The following is a 21223-nucleotide window of genomic DNA, read 5'->3' on the forward strand; positions in this document are numbered from 1 at the left end:
GTAATTACCCAAAAGAAGAAAGGTGTCCTCATTCACTAATTCATTCTCTTTCAGCTACTAGTTATTATGTGTGGGGCACTGTCCTTGGTACTAGGAACATATAAACAAGCAAGATTGAGTCCCCATCTTCATGAAGCTTGAATAACAGGGGAAAGAGACATTAAGCATGTGGTTAGAAATGTGATGAGTATCTTAAAGGAGATGTTCAGGATGCTATGAGTGGACTAAATTTGGCCTGGGAGGTTTGGGAAGGCTTGCATAAGGAAGTGGCACTTACATGAGGGGAAGGGGTGAAGGACTTGGAGGTCAGCCAGAAGAAGAGAAGATTATTCCAAGTCCAAGGAGAAGTACAAAAAGGCCAGTATGGATGTAATAATGGTGAAGTATTCTTATTAGAAGTATTCTCATCTTATTAGATGAACTGGGAAGGGTAGGCACCTACCAAATCAAAAGGACCTTGTATATTAGGCTGAGGGTTTTGGACATTATTTTAAGGGGAATGGAAAACCATCAAAGCATTTGAGGCAGGAGAGTGGCATGTCCCCCCCCCCTTGCATTTTAGAAGATCACTTCCACTGCTAAATGGACAATAGGTAGGAGGAGAGGAAAACTGGAAGTGTGGGGACCAGTTAGGAGGCAATTGAGGTAGTCTAAGTAGCAGATGATTATAGTGGTAGGAGTAGGAATAAAGAAAGTTGCACAGGTTTAATAAATGTGATCAACTGATTGATTGGCTATGGAATTATGAATAAAGAGGTGACTTCCAGAGTTCTGCTGGAACAAATGAAAAAATCCAGAAATATCACCTGTTTACAAAGCAAAATACTTGTCTTTCCAACCCCATTGAATAGGGTGGCTCCAATATTCAGGAAAATCTCTTCAGATAACCAGACATACGCAGATAGTGGGGGAGAGGGTGGGGAAAGGAGTCTAATTATCTAAGATATAAAAAGCAAATTTTACAGTTCACATGTAGCACAGTTTGACCCACACACAGTCTTCTTAAATCCCTGATCTTTTCCTTTCTGCAGAGCTTTCTGATCAATGGGGAATCAACCTGTGTCCTTCATCTATCCTCTATTGTATCTCTTCCCACTTCTGATGTTCTCCATACCTAGGAGCAGCCAATAGCCTATGAACTGCCTCAGATGCTCAGTGTGTGGTTCTGACCAGTTTAGGTCCCTCTGAGGCAGAGATCTTTTAAAATCATTACCTGGACCTATTTATTCCTAAACTTGAATTAGAAGCAGATCTATCCAGAGTTACTTAATAAGAGTACTGGCTTTATGCTCTTTGGATTAGTAGACCAACCATTTAGCATTACCAGGCAGTTGGCACCATATATGGGAGAATAGATCTTTCATCTCTATTAGCAGCAAAGACACTTAATGAAGTAAAGGCCGCCTTTTCTACCACTACCTGTAAGTATTGCTTTGATAATGCAATCTTTCTTGTAGTTGACTCAATAAACCCTCTTTCTTCTGGGTGTTATTATTATTTGAAAATCTATAAGGAGGGATGCCTGGGTGGCTCAATTGGTTAAGCGTCTGCCTTTGGTTCAGGTCATGATCCCAGGGTGCTGGGATTGAGTCCCACAATGGGCTCATTGCTCAATGGGGAGCCTGCTTCTCCCTCTGCCTGCTCTGCCTGTCACTCCCCCTGCTTGTGCTCTCTTTCTCTCTGACAAATAAACAAATTAAAAATCTATAAGGAGTAAAATCCTTCCAAATATATGGAGGAATTCATAAGCCACATGCTATCCATGGTATGGTCTTGCTCAACCCCTTTCTTCAGCAGAACTATTCTAATACATTCCCAGGAAGAACATATAGGGTGAGAAAAAAGACTTGGAAAAAAGATGTAGGCCTGAATTATAGGAGTACCAGCATTTGGGGAACCAGTAGAGGAGAAGAAGGCTAAGAAGAAAACTGAGAAGAAACAGTAAGAGAAGAATCAGCAGAGAGTAATGTCATGGAAGAAGTCCAAAGGAGGAGAGACCTTCAAGGAGGAAGAAGTGGTCAACAGCATCAAATGCAGCAAAGATTTCCAATAAGTTCAAAGCAAAAAAGTATCCTCTGAATCTGGCAACACTGAAGGCCTGGATCCCCATGATAAGATCTGTGTCAGCAGAAAACGAGGGCAGAAGCCACAATACAGTGAATTAAACAAATGAAAATGAGGTAGAATAAGTGCCTACCTCCCTTTTAAGAAATTTGGAAGGAGGAATAGACTGTAGCTGAAGAGTGATAGGAAGTTAAAGATTCTGGTTTTGTCCTTTTTAAACATAGGCATCAGCTACAAAAAGAAACCAGTAAAGAAGATTAATTAGAAAATAAAGAAAAAAGATGATGAAAGATGGAGGGAGAGTCCAGAGACAATGAGAGGAGGTAGGATCAAGGGCTCATGGAGAAGAACTGGACATCTTAACTTTATACGCTGATGGGAAAGGAGAGAGGACAAGGGTATAGGTAGGGTAATTAATAAAGTGGAGCAGGCAAGAAGTTGAGGGATTTTGTGCCTAGTGATATCAGCATCGTCAAAGTCTTTAGCTGAGGAGTAGAAGAAGTTTGAATGGAGTACAAGAAAAACCATACAAGGTAAGAATTATCCTGTCAGGGACATGTCATTGCCTCTGTTGTTATCTGCCCAGCAAACACCGCCCCCGTTCTTATTGGTAAAAGCACATCAGTGTTCTTTAAAGATCCGTCCCACCCCACTTTAAGTCTATGTGGTTCAGATGGGAATCACCCAGTCCCATACCCATGTCAGCGACTGAGTTCCTAACCCATAATCAGGTCAAAGTGATCAATTCAGAAATGGGCACATGATGAAATCAGATCCAGGAATTTTCCTGCAAACTGCTGGGCAAGAGTTGCTCGTAGAAGGTAAACCTGGTAGACATCTTGCCACTGGGAAGGATGAGCCTGCCTGAGAACAAAGCCAACAGAAAGCAGAGCTACAGGGTAGAGAGAGACGAATGCCTGGTCACATCAATTTAACATGTATATTTACCTTGGTCTAAAGTCACATAAGTCTGTAAATTTCCTTTGTACTTAACACTGATTTGAGTTGGGTTTTATTACTTGCAACCAAGAGTTATGCTGAATCTATGCAGATATCGCCTGCTGGAACTCATCCCCACACCCACTCTTCTATACTCTCCCCTGGGAAGGGCTGGAAATCTGAAAACCACATTTCTCAGACGCCTTTGTCACTTCGTTCCAGTTAGGTTCCACCGTGGGAACCCTCACATGAGGGAGGGAGAGGGGAGAGGTCCTCTTGCTCTTGGCAGGCTCTCTGGCCACATCAGCAGCAGTGGCTCCTGCCTAGCAAAAGTGGAAGTGGTTCCAGTAGCTTCAGCAATACAAACTCCAGGTGCATCAGCAGCTCGTGTAGAACTGTAGGTTCCATCTCCTTGATCTTTGGGCTCCTCTTTTCTCCCTTTTGCTCCCCTAAACCAAGATTAAAGGTAGTTTCCTGATATCTGGGTAATTCTGCTTTCCTTTTTATGTTTCTCAGACTTCCCTTACAACTTTGTTGTTGTTGTTGTTGTTAAGTAAGCTCTTTGCCCAACGTGGGGCTTGAACTCATGACCCTGAGGTCAAGAGCTGCATGCTCTACCAACTGAATCAGCCAGGCACACCCCCTCCCTTACAATTTTGTAACAAATTCTTTGCATTAAATCCTTCTCTACTTGGACTATCTGAAGTGATTTCTATATGCTTACTGAATAGCCATTGTTACAATACACATTTCTATTTTGCATACACACGTGTGTATACACACATACACCACTCACAAGGCTCAGAGAAGGTGTTTCTCAGATATATAGAATTAGTAAGTAGCCTAGCTGGGATTGGAATTCAGACATGTCTGATTCTAAAGTTTTCACTCTCTCCACCTAACATTGGCTTTTGTATTTCTTTTCTTTTCCTTCTTTATGGCTTGATTAAATAGAAGCTAAAGGGGACAGAAATAAAAGTATTGTTAGGGGCGCCTGGGTGGCTCAGTAAGTTAAAGCCTCTGCCTTCAGCTCAGGTCATGATCCTGGGGTCCTTGGATCGAGCCCTGGGGTCCTGGGATCGAGCCCCACATCCAGCTCTCTGCTTAGTGGGGAGCCTGCTTCCCCCTCTCCCTCTGCCTGCCTCTCTGTCTACTTGTGGTCTCTGTCTGTCAAATAAATAAATAAAATATTTTTTTAAAAAAAGTATTGTTAAGAAAGTTGTTCAGGTGATTGATCTTGATATTCAGTTTGGGTAGGAAATTCAGACAATGGAGGACTGGAAGATAATAAAAGGATTAAAATTCTCTAAAGGCAAGGAGCTGAAGTGCAGGAGGCAGAGGGATAAAGGTAAGAAGTGGTCACAAGTGGGATGGTGGAATTTAAGATTTTTCACAGGTGGAACAAATGTGAATAATCACTAAGGTTTGGCCATACTAATTGGATGGCTTCATCAACTGAGAGAACACAGGTGGTTGGTAGACGATGGCCATGAGAATGGTATGGCTCACTTGCATGATGCCAAAGAAAGGGAAATTTAGTCTGCATAGAAAGAGGAAGAGAAGTGGTACAGATGTGTATGGGGGTCATGCTAAAGTTAATACTTTTGCCCATCTATTGGGACAGCTATAGGGAAAGGAGGAGGGACCCTAGGGCAGAGCCTGATGGAGGTAAAGAGATAGAGAACACTCTGTGGAGTGTGTAAAGAGTATAGAGAAGCTTGTTAGCTATGGAGTGAATTACAAGAAGTGCCATGGGAAGTTTGGGAAGAGGAGGTACAATTGTGAATGGGGAAAGGACCCATGGAGCCTTTTGGATGTGAGATTTCTCACTTTCCCTCACCCCTCTATCCAATCTAGCAAGTCCTATAGACTGTCTTCTAAATATTTTTGGTGCAGTTTCTTTTTTTTTTTTTTATTTAAATCCAGTTAATTAACATATAGTGTATTATTAGTTTCAGAGGTAGAGTTCAGTAATTCATCCATTGTATATGACACCCAGTGCTCATTCTATCACGTGCCTTCCTTAATGCCCATCACCCAGTGACCCCATCCCCACACTCCCCTCCCCTCCAGCAACCCTCAGTTTGTTTCCTATGGTTAAGAGTCTCTTATGGTTTGTCTCCCTCTCTGATTACATCTTCTAAATATTCTTAATCTGCCTTTTTCTCTTCATCTCCTTTGCCACCCAGTGCCCAGATCTATGTGGTTTACCACGTGGGCCACAGCGCCCACCTCAGCGGTCTCCTCATATTCACTGTGGGCTCCTTTCACCCAGCATCCTCCCTGCCATAGTCAGAATGATCTCTCTAAAATGCGAACCTCAGCATGCCATGCCCATGTTTAAAGTCTCTTAGTAAGTCTTCATTGCCCCAAAGACAGACAAAAGCTGTGCTTCTTAGCCTGACATGAGCTGACAAGCCCCTGCCTCCTTCTCCAACCTCACCCCCCTCAACCCCTCTTTTAGCCCTCCTAAGTAACTGTGGTTCCCAGTCCTGGCTATTTCCTCTGCTCTGGATTTTTTTTTTTTTCTCATGTTGCCTCATCTGCCCATAATGTTCCTGGCATGGTAGTACATAGTAGGTACTGAATTTATTAAAGGACGTCCATACGTTCTACTCATCTTTTAAAATTCAGATTAAGTGTTACGTGTGAGGCCTTTTCTAACCCCTCCATCCCAGGTATTGCCGATCCAACTCTCCTTTGTATATAGATAGGCTCTTCCACCTTAATATCTATCTCACTTTATGTATTTATTTATTATCTCACTAACACCTTATCTGGGGTCCCCTCTTGACTCTAATGTACAGTTGGAGATTCTTGAGGCACAGACTGTGTGATTCATTGACTGACACACTGTTCTGCTCCTAGGAGCTGCGGAGTGAATGAAAGAAGCATGAGTGGGACCTTTTCTGGGAGTTCCTTGGAGACAAGCTGGAGGCTTCCCTGTGACAGAGCAGGTAGGAAAAGAGAAGAAAGAAGAGACTTAAATTTCTTCTTTGATAGAGAGGAGGAAGTTAACCTAAATACCAGAGTTGCTGGATAACTGTTTAGACACTGCAAAGTGCTCTGGCATGACACAGTAATGGGCCCAGATGTCGCACATCAACTGAATAAGGCCCAGACCCAAGACTCTGGCCTTACCCCCATCTCTCAGACTGAAGGAGGGGCACCCGCCCCTATGAGAATCATTTAGACTCCATCAGGGATGAAGGGGAAAGCTCAAGACACTTCCTCAGAGTGGACCCCACAGCTCTGGTGCCTCACCCCTAACCTCTGTTTCCAGCCATACCCAACCTCAAGCCCTGGGTGCATCCTGGTCTGAGAAGCTCAGATTCATCTCCTGGGCTTCTGGGAGGGACTCCCAGCCATTGAAGCTGGTGAAGGAACCTTAGGCAGTTCTTCTGGTCTAGTGGTACCTGGTACTTATCAGAAGCCACTCAATGGCCTGGCCTCCCAGTACAAAGCCCTGTGTGGCAGGTGGTTCTATCCACCAAATTCACATAAGGGAAGGGACCACCAGGTCATGAGGGGTTAGCCTTAAACCAGATGAGGTCATGGTCTAGAGTGTGAGTCTACTTCTGGGAGTTTTCCCTCAGCCCTCTCCTCCCTTGCTTCCCACAGCCTTGTTTGAACTTGACAGCCTCCAAAGAGATATTACTAGCTCCTCAGTTACAAGAAAGAAATGAGACTCCTCCACAACCAGGGACCCTTGAGTCCAGCAAAGAAGCACTCTGGCTTTATTGTGAAGGAAATAGGGAGAAGGAACTGGGCCAGACTCATCCCAAGAACGCTCCTGTCAATGACTGCAGCCCAGGAGATTCTCCACTCTCTGGGGCTGAGGAAGAGTCTTGGCTGTGCTCAGTTTCTCCACATCACTGTAGCAGTACAAATCAGAACCATGGATGAGGTATAAGCCAGGACCATGGGCAGAACATGAGCTGGGGCCGAGGGACTTTTCCATACACAGGGCCGCGTCAACCTTCTCATGGGGCCAAGGAAGCTCCATCCATGTGGCTTGAGGTCCTAACTTCAGGTCCAGCCACCACAGCTTCCGTCCTAGGAAGAAGGCAACAGACAAAACATTGCTTCCACATCATGGGATTCTCACCTTACCCTTCCCCATGCCCCAAGGGCATCTATGAAATGGAGAAGTAGCAGAACAAGCCACCCTTCATTATCCAGATGCCCCTCACCTGCCATAATGTGGAGCCGAGAAGTCCCTGGACAAGTAAAGGCTGCATCCACAGCTTCAAGGTTGATCCCATGAGGGCTCCCAAATTCCTTCTCCAACCTCTTTGGATAACCATCTACTAGAGTATAGCCTCCCTTTGTCAGGAAGATATATACCTGAGTGCCCTGAAAGACAAAGGAATTTATCAGCATAGAGCTGGATATTCTCCCAGTCCCCATTTCAAGCCTCTCTCCCAACACATACCTGGATTAGGTAGATTTTACTGTCCCAGGAAAAGGCGGCATCCACTGCTGAAGGACCCTGGGGCCACTGATGGACAATGGGCCAGCTGTGCCACCCATCCTTGCTAGTGTCCAGACGCCAGTAGTGGGACCCTGTCGGGTATCAGAGGTACCTCTCTAGTACTGATGGTAAAAGGCCAGGCAGTGAATAGGCAAGTAACAGGTGCAGGGATAGGTCCTGAGAAGGGGGAGAGAATACATCCAGAGGCCAAGAGGGAAGAGGCTGGGTGAGAGGAAATAGAGCAGGACTTGAGCAGCAAAGTTTGGCATGGTGCCCTGATTGGAGCTGGAGTCACTAGGGGCCTGACAGAAGGGCACGCATGGAGAACAGTGGCTAAGGTGCCAAGTGGGGCCAATGTCATGGGGTTTGGCAGGGGCTCCCTATCAGACATCCATTTACAGAGATACTGTAGACAATGAGGGACAGTGACCAGAAGGTAAAAGAGAAGCACCACAGCATGATCCCACCAAGTGTTCTCACTATGGCTGTGTTCCCTAATCCCCTGATGTGGCAGGAGAGTGAGGGAGTAGCCAGACAAGTGCCCTGATTTTCTTCTCCCCTCTTCATAAAGCTTTATTAAGGGAATTATCTAAGTTCCCATTTACCTCTCCTTCCTTAACTGCTTCACTTACACTTGTTTCCCTTCTCCACTGAAACCGTACTTTTCAAGGTCGTCAGTGTCCTCCAACTTGCCAAATCTAATCGTCAGTTCTCTGTCTCCATCCTGCTCCACCTCTCAGCAGCATTTGACTGCTCACGACTCTCTTCTTGAAATATCTTTTTTTGGATCTTGGCTTCTGTGATACCAGCCTCTTCCAGTGTTCCTCTTTTTTTTTTTTTTTTTTTTACTACCCTTCTCTTCAGCCTGATATCTTATATTGGAATCCTCTAGTTTGGGCCTCTTCACTACCTACACTCACTCTCTTGGTGATTTCACCCCGTCTAGGGCTTTAAATACCATCTACATGCTGATGACTTTGGATCTGTTCTCCTCAGCTTTCATAGACCTCTCCTTTAGGCATCAGGCTCAAACTTAACCACCTGCCCAATATGTCTACTTGGGGCCATTAGACACCAAAACCCTACAGTGTCCAAGCTGATGTCTGCTCCCTGCCAAACACACACGCACACAGACACACACACACACACGCATGCACACACACACACCTACCTCATCTTTCCCAATTTTAGAAAAAGGAAACCACCAGTCACCCAGTTGCCTAGTCCCAGAAAGCTAAGTCATTCTTAAGACCTCTCTTTTTCATTCCCCACTCCAACCAATATTCAGTCCATTGGTTAATGCTGTTACCTCGACCTCCAAAAGATATCAAGATGACTCCTCACCACCTCTGGTGCTATTATCCTAGTCCACACTATCATTGCCTCTAATCCAGACAACTGCAAGAACTACTAGCTGGATTCCCTGCTTACAACATTGTATCTCTAATGACTGCGTGCTACAGGTTGATCTTCAAAAAATAAGTGAGAACATATCACAGCCCTGCTCAAGACCCCCTCCTGGTTTTCTTTCACAGTTGAAAATCCTTACCAGGTATATGTAATTTGTCCTCTGTCTCACTCTTTTCAAGCCATTCACCTGCTCTTACACTGTTCTCTAGCCACTCTGGCCTCCTTTCCTGATTCCTCAAAGTATATGCTATCTATCCTTTCTAAAATGCTTTTCCCCCAGTGCTTTATGTACCTAATGCTTTAAAATTTTTTTTTTATTTAAATTCAATTTAGTTAAAGTACAGTGTATTATTAGTTTCAGGGGTAGAATTTAGTGATTTCATCAGTTGTTTACAACACCCAGTTCTCATTATCCCAAGTGCCTTCCTTAATGCCCACCACCCCGTTATCCTATCCCTCTCACCTCCTGCCCCTTTAGTAACCCTCGGTTTGTTTCCTATAGTTAAGAGTCTCTTGGCACACCTGTGTGGCTCAATCATTTAAGTGTCTGTGTTTGGCTCAGGTCATTATCTGAGAGGCCTGAAATCAAGTCTCACATCAGGTTCCCTGCTCAGTGGGGAGCCTGCTTCTCCTTTTTGTGCTTCCCCCTGCTTGTGCTCTCTTGCTCACTCACTTTCACTCTCTCTGACAAATAAATAAAATAAAATAAATAAAATAAGTCTTTTATGGTTTGCCTCCCTCTCTGATTTTATCTTATTTACTTACCTAATGCATTTTTATTACTAAAATATCAGCTCAAAAAGCATCTCTTCAAAGAAGGTCCCCCTCATTTTCCTCACCTCTATCTCATTATCCTGTCTTAATTTCGTCACAGCTTTTCTTTGACACCTAACATTTTTTATTTTATATTTTTAAACATCAACAATCTTTAAATCCATTTATACCACTTCCAAATGATATTTGAGGATAAGGAACATCCTGATGTTCCCATAACACTTCACAACTACCTGAAAGTAGTCTCTTCTTTCCTTTTCTTATGGTCCTTTCTCCCCTTGTCAGGCTGTGTGAGGGCACCTGTCTCATCTGCCATGCTGCCTCCTGTATCCCAGTGCTTAGAGCTACATCTGGTGCCTCTCAGGTGCTCAATAAACACTTGTTGCATAAATAGCCAATGTTCTCACGATAGCCACAATCTCCCTTTATAGCTGTTTACCAGGCATGTCATAGTGACTACATAGCCACCTTCACCTCCTGCAGAAACTACCCTGCTTATGACCCCTATTTTGAGATGGGCTGTGGTGCTCTTTGTGCAGAGGAAATAAGTTATAAGCCCCTGATGCCTCACCAGGCAATGCACAGACTGGCCAGCAACCACTTCAGTGTGGGCTAGAATGAAAATATGGGCTGGGTCAGTCAGATTTCCTCTCTGGCAACCCAAGCAGGAAAAAAGAGAGCAGCAGAGACAGCTCCCAGCTGGACCTGAGGCTGAAAGATCATGACTAGGAGAAGGGAGAGGGCATGATGGGCCTTGTGCAAGCCAACATTGTGAAAAAGCAGAAACAACGGGTAAGGAGCTAGGGGGCAGAGAACAGAGAAAGATATATCAGAGAGGGGAGAGGACCAGCCCTATGCTAAGTAGCTGGGTCACACTAGGGTTGTCATCTCAGCTGGGGATTTTTAACGTAACAGTGTTCTCTCATCTGCTAGGAAACGTATTTAATACTTTTTTAAAAAAGATTTTATTTATTTGACAGAGAGAAATCACAAGTAGGCAGAGAGGCAGGCAGAGAGAGAGGAGAAAGCAGGTTCCCTGCGGAGCAGAGAGCCCGACACAGGGCCCAATCCCAGGACCCTGGGATCATGACCTGAGCTGAAGGCAGAGGCTTTAATCCACTGAGCCACCCAGGTGCCCCTATTTAATACTTTTGATTTAGGAGTTCAGCTGCATTCTATTCATGGCCACATGGCCTGGAGGTTCTATGATCTCTCCATGGTTGGGTATTCTCTGTACATCTTTATGTGGTCCCTGCGGCCCTGTTTCCCCGATATCTCTACCTATCTACCTCTATCTCTGTCTCCCTTTTTCTGTCTGTCCTTCCAATAGTCCCATGCTCTCACCACAGCTACATGTTGATAATTATGTGTTCTTACTATGGCATATATTCTCGGTATAAGTCTATATTTTCACTGCAGGTGTGTGTTTCTTCATGGATGCATGTTCTCACTACACCATGCATTCCTGTTGTGGGGATATACTCTCCTCACAACTGTGTCTTTTTCATTATAGCTTGGTAGTCATATCTGACCAGATTTGTCCAGGAGTTAGCAGCAAAAACGGATTTTCACTATTCTGTATTCTCACCACTATTTTACATTTATATCTGATCATATGTATATCTTAGGCTGAGTATTTGTTTACTCCTTCTCTTGAGCTATTCAAGGTGGATCAAGACTCATCGCTCTCTGCCTGACTAACGCCAGAACATCCCTAGGTATCCTTACATGGCTTTTACTAACTAATGCCAAAGGTCTGGAGAGAGATGTCTCTCTGGTCACTAAGAGAAGAAACTTCCTTAGGCCAGCAAATCTATCTCCTAGAGGTCTAAGGGACCCAAGCTTTCTTGGCTGGTTCTCAGCAATAGGAACATCTCATCCCCAGGTAATGCTGTGCCCAGAGGCCTGAGCTAAGAACCAAGAGGCACTTGGGAAAAGATTGAGCTCCTGAGGATATGTTTAAGGGGAGCTAGAGAACCTAGCAAGACATGCAAGAGCTAAGGGAATATGAGGAGTCATAGAGACAGAAAGAGGGCACAGACCTGAGAGTAGATGGTCCTGTGAGATAGTCAGGCAGATGAAGTTAGAGGCCTGGGCAATGAGAGACAAGGTTGAACAATATGCACCAGAGGAGATGAGGGATAAAAAACTGCATGCCAAGGAGGCTAAGGTTGGGGCCCAAGGGGACAAAATAAAGCATGCAGTGATGAAAATGGAGGAAGTAATCAGAGATATATGAAAGAGACAGGAGGTATGGAGGGCAGAGATGGGGGAGTCAGGAGGCATCTCTCACCACTGAAGGCATATGTGGCACCATGGTTGTCGGTCAGCAGTGCAGACAAGACTAGATGTGGGCTACAGCGCATATTTCCATGGCCACGATGGGTACCATTCCCATGGCCCGTCCCATTCCTGTGTCCATGGCCTGGGAAGAGAAATAGGTGTGGGGGAACACAGAGGGAAGCCAGAGGTCAGAATGAAGTCCGAGATGGCCGAGATGGCTAGGGTTAGTGGGGATGTAGACCTCTTCCATAGGAGGACAACTGGAAGTGTCCAAAATGGAGATTGGGCTAGGGCAAGGGCCAAGGTGCTATATCACAGAATTAAAGTAGGAGCTAGGGTAGGTGGGGTCTGCAAACTCAGGGAAGGTAGGTGAATTCAGGTGGATTTCAGGGGCTGGGGCTTTCTCACCTCTGCCGGGGCAGGGTATGAAGTAGTCTCGAATATCCAGAGGGTACTTTGGAAGCACCTCTCCCGTGACAGGGTGGAAGCGCAGAAATTGGTTACCCCGGAAGCAGAAGTAGCGGCCGAGCCATCGCAGGGCAGAGGAGCATTCCCCGACAGCTGGCCAGGAACGCTTCTTTTTGGTTCCCGTAGCCAAGTCCCAGAACCACGTTTGGTTACCTTTGTCCAATCAGTCAACAAACATTCAGTGAGGCCAGGCTATGCCCTCCCTTAAGCTAGCAGTGGGCCCCATGATGGGCCAGATACAGTCCTGGCCCCGTGGAACTCACAGCCCAGCAGGGAAATGGTTGAAGAGAATGATCATATAATAAACTTCAGCAGCAAAATGCATATGATTGGCTCAGCAAGTGCATTTGGAGGAGACAGGGAAAGGTTTCCAGAGAAGGTGATATTTAAACTCATACCTAAAGCAGGAATTACAGGGCAGAGATGATGAGGAGGAGATGGAACTCTAGAAGGAGGAAAGTCTGAAGCATGGAGCAAATGAGGTGTACAGGGAACAGTGTAGAGTCTCTGGAACTTCATATTCAAGATAAAGGCATGATGAGTATCAAGGCTGGAGGGTCAATAGGAAGTTGGTCATGGAGAATCTTGTATGTAAGACTAAAGAACATAGATTCATCCTAAGGATAATGGAGAACAGTGAAGAATTTTAGCAGAGGTGCACCATGCAGAAGTCATGCAGGGTGACTTCTTCTCCTTCCCCTATTTGACCTCTAGACCATAACCAGCTTCTCTATTTCTTCCCTTCCTTGGGAAGCCACATGGTGCTCCATCACCACTACCTCAGGTAGTGGCACCACTACCTGCCACTACCTCAATCACCACCAGCCCACCATTACTCCAGGCTTTCTATTCCAGCCTGTGCTGACCTTTGAAGAAGAGGACACCCTCCTCTTGGCATTCCCCATGGTGACATTCCACAGCTGCATCCACTGGTGATGGGATTCCAGGAAACTCTTCTTTGAGCAACTTTGGATATCCTTTCTCCTTCTCAGGAGGATACACCCAGACTTCATCTCCCTGCATACAAATCACTCTATTTTTAACTGTGGACCCCACATACTGCCACCTGCATTCATACATTACATCTCTAATCTACTGCATTTATATAATATCCCCCTTGCGTCCCTACACACTTTCAATTAACCTGTGGATGACTGTGTGCTGCCCCTTGCACAAATACATACTATTAGCTTGACTGTGCAAACCACCCCCCCGTTGCTATAGCACATGCACACATCTGACACTTTCATGACACACTTTTCTGTAATACCATTAGTCTTGGCAAACACATCCACAAATAGTCATCCTGCAATCATCCATCCATTCATACATTCATTCGTTCACCTATCCTTTTGTTTATCCTTCCGTTCACTTGAGAAACAGTTGCTGAATGACTACCATATGCCAGATATTGTGAAAGGCGCTGGGGATAAAGGGATGACAGGACAGTCTCTGCCTTCAAGGAGTCCACTGTACAAAAGCAGAAAGGTTCCTACAATCCTAGCCATGCAACCATCAAAGTAGAAACAGGTGAAGTGCATGGGGATTATAGAGGGAGTGCTTAAGCCTACCCAGAGAATTCCTGGAAGGCTTCACAGAGGAGGAAGCATTGGGGCCAAGAGTTGAAAACGGAGTAGGAATTCAGTGTGACAATTGTATAAAGGGTGTCACCAGCAGAGGGGGCAGCAGGTGCAGTGCATGCTCAGAGAATTATATGTAGTCTCATGGAGCTGGCACACAGTATTGTGGTGGGGGAGGAGATAAGCCTGAAAAGATAACCAAAGGCCAGATCTCGAGACCCAAGTGTACCTGACTTGCAGGAACTGGCACAGGGTGGTGCCACTTAATGAAATAGAGGACACAGCAGAAAGGGTGAGTTTGTAAGAAAGATACTAAGTTTGATTTGGGGATACTGAATTTGAGGTACCCACAGAACTTCTAAGCCAAAGATATCTGCCAGGAAATTAGAAAGAGATATCTGGAGCTCTGGGAGGAGCCAGATCTGGTGTCCACAACATAGAGAGTCCTCAGAGCCATGACAGTAGTTGAGATCACTCAGGGAGGGTGTTTTAAAGGGCTGGGACAGATCTCCAAGGAACATTCAGGGACTTGCTGAGGATGGGAAGCTGGAAAACAGCAAGAAAGAGGCAGGAGGGAACCTAAAGCTGGGAGTGAGGGCTGCTGCAAGCACATGGCACCTTGTACAAATTAGGAGAAGGTGCCCCTCCTCCAAGCAGACACAGTCTGGGCCAGGACATGGGACTTGGTGAGCACAGCAGACTAGATTTCATCTTCCCCTGACCCCTTGGCTAGGTGCCATTGTTATGAACGGCCTGGCCACCATATGAAGAGTACGGGAGGCAGAGTCAGAGACCAAGGGAAGACATTACCAGGAAGGGAAGGATGGCCAACAGCATGAGGAGCAGCAGAGAGGTCTGGACAGAGATTGGGCCTGAAGAAGAGCCACTAGCTGCTATGGCTGCCAGGCCCACATGCACGTATACTCTCTTAGCTTGAGCTTTTTCAGGAAAGGAAGGTATAGGGGAAGGAAACCAGGAACCCACTGTAAGGGGTCCATCTAGGGCCACCTGAGGGTCTCTAGAGGGAGGGTCTCTAGTGTCCATTCCAGCACTTCCTGGCCCAGCCCTGACCTTGCTCCAGCAGTACCTTGATCAGGAAGACACTGTTGTGACCACGGCGGAATGCAGCATCCACAGGGTTGGTGAAATTCTTCCACCTCTCTGAAATTAACTCCCGGACCCATTTTTTACTGCTCCACACAAACTCCCCTGAAAAACACACACTCACTGAGGGACCCAGAACAAAGCTTTGGCCTCCTGTGATAGTTACCAAGAAGCTGTGGGTGATGCCCTCAGATAACTTCCAAGATCTCCCACAGACAGATACACCCTCAGAGAATGGGACCAAGTCTGAAGTCCCAAATGCCCCAATCCCAGTCCCTCCTACCTTTAAAAAACTGCATGGCCCCGTGTTCATCCAGGGTGGTAGCATCAAAGCTCGAGCCATCCAAGCAGAGTTCTGGGGTGGGGGTGGGGAGGTGCAAGGAAAAGCCCAGTCAGGTAATACGTTGCAGAGACACAACTGGACAGACAGACTCCAGGGAGGCAGGGCCTTACCAGTCACACCTGGGTTCCCTCTGGTCCCACTCCCACCTTCAGTCCTGTTCCCTGGAGTACCGTCCCTAGAGAGAAGACAGTTGTCTGGATCCACTGGGCCCAATTCCTCTCCCTTCGTTCTTCACACCTGTCTTCACAGTTGCCCTGGCCTAAAAACTGGCTCAACCCAGTCTAGCCCAGTCCCCAGTCCTTCCCCAGCTCAAGCTTTACTCACGGAGGAAGAGGGTGGGCAACAGCCAGAGACCAGCATAGGCCCACCAATCCCAGTGCAATGGGTGTTCCCAGTGCCTGAGCCATGCTGAGGCACTACAGACAGCTCTGGGCTCCAGCTCAGCTCCCTATATAGAGACGGTGGCCGCGCCACCCCCACCATGGCCTGCTGATCCTCCAAGTCCCATCTCTCACAACTATGCCAATATTAGCTGATTACATCAGTGCAAATAAGGTCAGGGTCTGGACAGAAATCTGAGTCCAAGACTAACTTTTCCCAGCAAGAGGCCCCATCCCCCTTCAATGACTTTCGAGCAGTAACTAGCCCGTGCCATCGATACCCGGCTGTGACTCTCATCACCTTGGTGATGGGTCCAGGTGCCCATAAGGTCAAGGAAGGACGTAGAATGATTGATGATCACCTTGCTGTGGTTGGACCTCTACAATGGGGTGGGGGGGGTAGGAAAGAAGTAGAGGAAAGAGGAAACTACTATTTTTGTGTACTAAGTGTCAAGCCATGTTCTAAGACAGATAAAGACACTGATACTTATATCTATTTAACAAACACACTTAGAAATACTCTTTTTACAAACTTCATCAAGGGTCTTTTGGGGCATTCCCAAACCCCTTCAGCTTTGCCCTTGATGGGTTAATAATATTTCACTATTGCCATATGTACAAGTCCCACCCTTCTTTCCCCCCTCCCCCACTGGCAAAGCGCTTAGAAAAATCACCTGGGAGGGAAGGGCTGAATGGGGCAGAAAGAGGTGTCTCTCTCTTGCAGATTGCATTTTAATAATTAGTCTTTCCTGGGAATTTCCACCATAAGGGAAAAGGGCTTTATTTACCCATCACAGAATAAATAGAACTCTAACTGGTGTTTCACAATATTTACTGCTGAGTCTTGCCTAAATGCTATCTTCTGAATGAAGCCTTTCTTGACCACCTTATCGAGCCATTTCAGACACTCACACATTTCTTTTGTGTCATTTATTAAAACGTGAAATTTCATCTATTTATTTGTTGCTTTTTTTCCTTTGTTTTGCCCGTCTTACTTACCATTACATTCTCCCCACCTAAAATACTACCTGTGCATAATAGGTGCTCAATAATGGATTTTGCCTACTAACTAGTGTTGCTAATGTTGCAACTGAATTCCTAACAATTCCTTCTGGGAATTCCTTCTTTGCTTCTGGGGTGACGGGAATATCGGGAATTGGTGGTGTGTTAATAATGGGAAGCATACTGTAATCCAGGGGTCACAAGTCCCCTTGTCACTGCCCTTTACCTGGTCTTGCTTCTCTCTCCAGTGTCCCATCCCCACATGCCTCTCTTCCTCCAGCACTAGAATCTTACCTGCTCTCTCTAGTAATTGCTATCTTCAGTACTCCTAGGGGCCACTCCCAAAGCCTGCCTCAGTCCCATCTGAGACTTGGCTGCTGAATCAGAAGACAAATATGGGTAGTCAGCTATGGGCCAGGATGAGGTTCCAGGACCCCTGTTCCCCAGTCCAGCTCCAAAGGGCCCTGATCCCTCTCAGATGGCTCCATGCCCTTGACATTCCCCTATATAACCTTAGGAAAGGTCTCAAATTCTCCTTCTACTCTGCAAAGTTTCCTCTCAACAGGAAAACAGAGACCTGTGGGACCTCTGGAACATGCCACTAGGCCTCTGCCATCAGGCCCAATGTTCTCGTTTGACTTACAAATGAAAATGTGCTTTTTTTCCCCCTTTCTTTCTTTCTTTTTTCTTTTCTTTTCTTTTCTTTTTTTTTTTTTTTTGAGAGAGAGAGAGGCAGAGGGGGCTAGGGAAATCCACAGTGAGGGTCTTCAGTAGTCATATTATCAGAACATGGCATGGTCCTGTGGGCCCAGGGGAGCAGCCTCCTCTGGCCTAGCAGGACTCTGAGCACATATACAGGATGGCAATTTTCAGTTTAGCTTCTTTTTCCCCACACAGCACTGGTTCCCTTCACAGCACCCCTGGGTCTACCTATCCTGGAAGAGTGATTTGTAAAACTTTTCCACTACTGTTTCCCAATTCTTTTCTACTCTAAGGGGGCTTAGATAGCAGTAGAGGAGACTTCCCCTTCCCTCTCTGCTTCCTAACCTCCCCATCATGCCCTCCCCCAGCCCCTGCCCATCTCCCCCGCCCCACCTCCACAGGGACTAGACAGTTCTGCTCAAGCTCAAGTTCTGAGCAGGAGCTAAGAGGCAGAGGACTGTGTCCAATCGGGAACCCAGGCTGTGGATGTGTTGGCCATTCTGATGTCAGTCACAGGGCACAAGGCAACTCTTCTCAGGGGACCCAAACAGGGCTGGCTTTGCTTCTCTGTTCCCTTGAGGTGGCCATTTTTGCTTCTCCAGAGTTCCATCCAGCCCTCTGGTCTGGGCTGAGAAAGTGCTTGTCCACGCTTGGTCCTGAGCGCCCCCTGGAGGCCACAGGGTTCAGTGCGCATCCACCCTTAAATCAGAGGCCAGAGCTGTTTTTCTTCCCTGAAACGGGTTCTCTGTAGCCTTCTTGCCTCGCTCCTCTCAGCCCGACTATGGGGGCTTAGTAGTACCCCTTCCTCTGCAAACTTCTGCTGCCTAGAGCAGGTTTGGGGACCTCCTTCTTTTGCTTGATATCCTGGGGAGTTCAAGCCCAGAAAAAGCCAACTACCCCTTTTCCTTGTGGTCTTCTCAATCCTATCCAGCAACTTTCTGGCTTCCCCCAAAGGGCATCTGAATGTGGACTTGCAAATGTCTTCATGGGCAGAGCTTCCTCTTGCATTGCCACAGGCTACATTTAAACTGGACACTGACCCATTGTCCCTTGGAATGACTGTGTCCACCCTGCCCCACCCCTGGTCTGAGTTCTCTGATCTCAGTCATTTCTCCTAGGGCCCACTAAGTGCTGCCTGTGCTGGCCTGCAGCCTGTGGCTGTGTACTCCCAGAGCAGAGCCTGGATTCCTTTCCCGTGACTTAGAAGCCATGAGATAAAGCTCCACGCACCAAAAAGTGTTAGCTGCTCCCAACTGACTCCTCCAGCCACGCATTTTTGTCCTTGTTCTGCCTATAATAGACCTCCCTGAATATTCCATTCTTGCTTCTCTATGAATAAACATACGAATAATTTGCTTATATCTGTTGGGTATATGTATGTGCCTGGCACTGCGCTTGACATGGATTATTTCATTCAATCATAAATATTATTTATATAATATATGATACTATCAGTCCCATTATACAAATGAGGAAACTGATAGTAGGTATCATAGCCAAATCCCATTGTTTTTTTTTTTTTTAAAGATTTTATTTATTTATTTGACAGAGAAAGATTACAAGTAGGCAGAGAGGCAGGCAGAGAGAGAGGAGGAAGCAGGCTCCCCGCCAAGCAGAGAGCCTGATGCAGGACTCGATCTCAGGACCCTGAGATCATGACCTGAGCCGAAGGCTGCGGTCTAACCCACTGAGCCACCCAGGCGCCCCCAAATCCCATTGTTAACAAGTGGTAGTGCTATGATTCTGGCTGCCTGACCTTTGGGCTGTGCTCATTACCCTATCAAAGGAGATGCTACAGCACGTGCAACACCCAGCTCTCAGAAGAGAAAAAGTCCTGATCTGTTGCATTTGCTAATTTCTGTGGGTAAATCTACTATGGCCATTGTCAAGCTACAAACATCACCAAAGTGGAATTAGGAAGAAATGCACAGTAATATACTACTACTATATGGTTTTCCACCATGCAGATACAATAGATGTAAATAACTTCAAGAACACAGGTAAATAGTAAAATAATCAGGGAGTGATGAGTTTTGAATATTTATAATATTTAATGTTAATAAAATGTACTTAACTTCAGATTTACATAATTTAATTTTTAATAATGGCTGGGTTATTTAATAATGGCTGGGTTATTATTGACAGCAATAACCAGCTGTCAAAATTCCTGAAAACTTAACCGTGAGCCAGAATGAATTAGCTCCAGCAACCCACTGCCCACCAGACTGCCTTAGTAAACAGAAGGATGTCATCTGCTTTATTCACCACTGTATCTTCAGTTCTTAGAGCAGTGCCTGAAACACTGTTTAGTATTGAATTCTATTGTTCCCACTTTCTAGTTAGACCAAAATTTATCCACTTCTGCCTGCCTCCCTCAAAATGCAAACACCATCATGTCTTACTTGGCCACTGAAATAACCCTTCTCTCCCTGCTTCTCCTGCCCCTCTATAATACATTCTTCATAGCAAGCACAAGCTTCAAAGACATGCCTAAAAACATATTAATGCTCTTGCTTAAAAGTTTTTTTCTTGAAGACAAAAATCAACTTTAATTCTATTAACCAGAGAACACCACTACTCACACTTTATCTATTCCAGCCTTTCTCTATTCTTTTAATATCCCTTCTGAAACAAACATATAATTTTATAAAATCTTTTTCTTCTTTAATGTATCAAAGACATCAGCATTTTAAAAGGATGCATATAATTCCATTATATATTTAAGCAAAACTTTATATAGCTATCCCCTGTTGAGGGACACTTTGGTTTTTCTAGGATTATTTTTTCCTATTATAAATATAGCTGTGATAAACATTGGTGCTCATACCTCTTTGTGCCTTTGCCCAATTTTTCTTGAAAAACATCCTCAGAACTGGAAGACTCTAGATGATTTTAAGATGTCTTCAAGAGGAGCACATTAGAGAGGTTGAATTTTCTTCTTTTTTTTATTCTCACTTTTCTTTCCACCCCATGGAATTGCTGTCCAGCTACCTGTTCATCCTATAGGGCATCCATTCATCTCTAGCAGTTAAACCTTTCTGTGGTTTACTAGGATACTCCAGATCGAATCCAAACTCTATCTGACTTAATAATCCAACACATGCCTGACTCTCCAAACTTGTTCCTTTCCTCTCTTTCTCTGCCTTCCTTCCTCCCCATCACCAGGCCTCCTTTCAGGTCCTCCAATACACTGAGATCTTGACCCTCACGACATTTGTACCTGCTCTTCCTTTATTTGGAAATCTCTACCTCCTCTTCGTAAAACAGGTGGTTCCCTACCCACCCCCACCGCAGCCTGCAGGTGACTGCAGGCCTTCCTTGCCCACCCGATTTCACACTGTATTCTTCCACGTATTGCATTCTGTTCATTTCCATCACAGTGTTAACAGACTGCCACTACACATGTATGTTCTTGTGTTTACTAGTTCGCCTGTCTTCCCCAATGAATAAGCTCCACAAGGGCTAAGAACTTTTCTGTGTGTATTCCCAAGGCACACACTCTGGCCAATAATAAGTGTGCAGAAGTACTTGTTGAATGAATAAATGAACCTGCTGCCCATATATGACCAGAGGGCTGTTCCAATCACTTGATTGCCCTTTTTAAGCCAGGTGTGAGCCCTCATGGGTGCACAATATAACTTTTGTGCTTTCTGATCTATTCCAGCGGGGCTTTGATGTTAAGTCAGTAAAGATTATTTAA

The 21223-nt window shown here is 45.5% G+C and overlaps 1 protein-coding gene across 1 annotated transcript; it reads right to left on the reverse strand.

Annotated features, from left to right (window-relative positions):
• Positions 1-6777: 6777 nt before the first annotated feature.
• Positions 6778-15846, reverse strand: HPX (hemopexin). The gene is made up of 10 exons (XM_044260878.1): positions 15764-15846; positions 15550-15614; positions 15380-15451; positions 15080-15201; positions 13279-13429; positions 12353-12565; positions 11955-12086; positions 7439-7569; positions 7197-7359; positions 6778-7059 (listed from the first exon to the last, which is right to left on the reverse strand). Exons 1-10 carry the CDS (start codon positions 15844-15846, stop codon positions 6800-6802), a joined length of 1392 nt encoding a protein of 463 aa, XP_044116813.1. The 3' UTR covers positions 6778-6799.
• Positions 15847-21223: the final 5377 nt, after the last annotated feature.

The sequence above is a fragment of the Neovison vison genome, chromosome 7 (genome assembly GCF_020171115.1).
Source record: "Neovison vison isolate M4711 chromosome 7, ASM_NN_V1, whole genome shotgun sequence".
NCBI lineage: Eukaryota > Metazoa > Chordata > Mammalia > Carnivora > Mustelidae > Neogale > Neogale vison.

Excerpts from the sequence above, each read along its gene's own strand:
- HPX (XM_044260878.1), bottom strand. The coding sequence starts at position 15,846 with ATGGCTCAGGCACTGGGAACACCCATTGCACTGGGATTGGTGGGCCTA. Across the intron at positions 12,087-12,352 it reads CATACCCTGCCCCGGCAGAG|GCCATGGACACAGGAATGGG; the intron begins GTGAGAAAGCCC and ends TTCTCTTCCCAG. Across the intron at positions 7,360-7,438 it reads GTAAAATCTACCTAATCCAG|GGCACTCAGGTATATATCTT; the intron begins GTATGTGTTGGG and ends TTTGTCTTTCAG.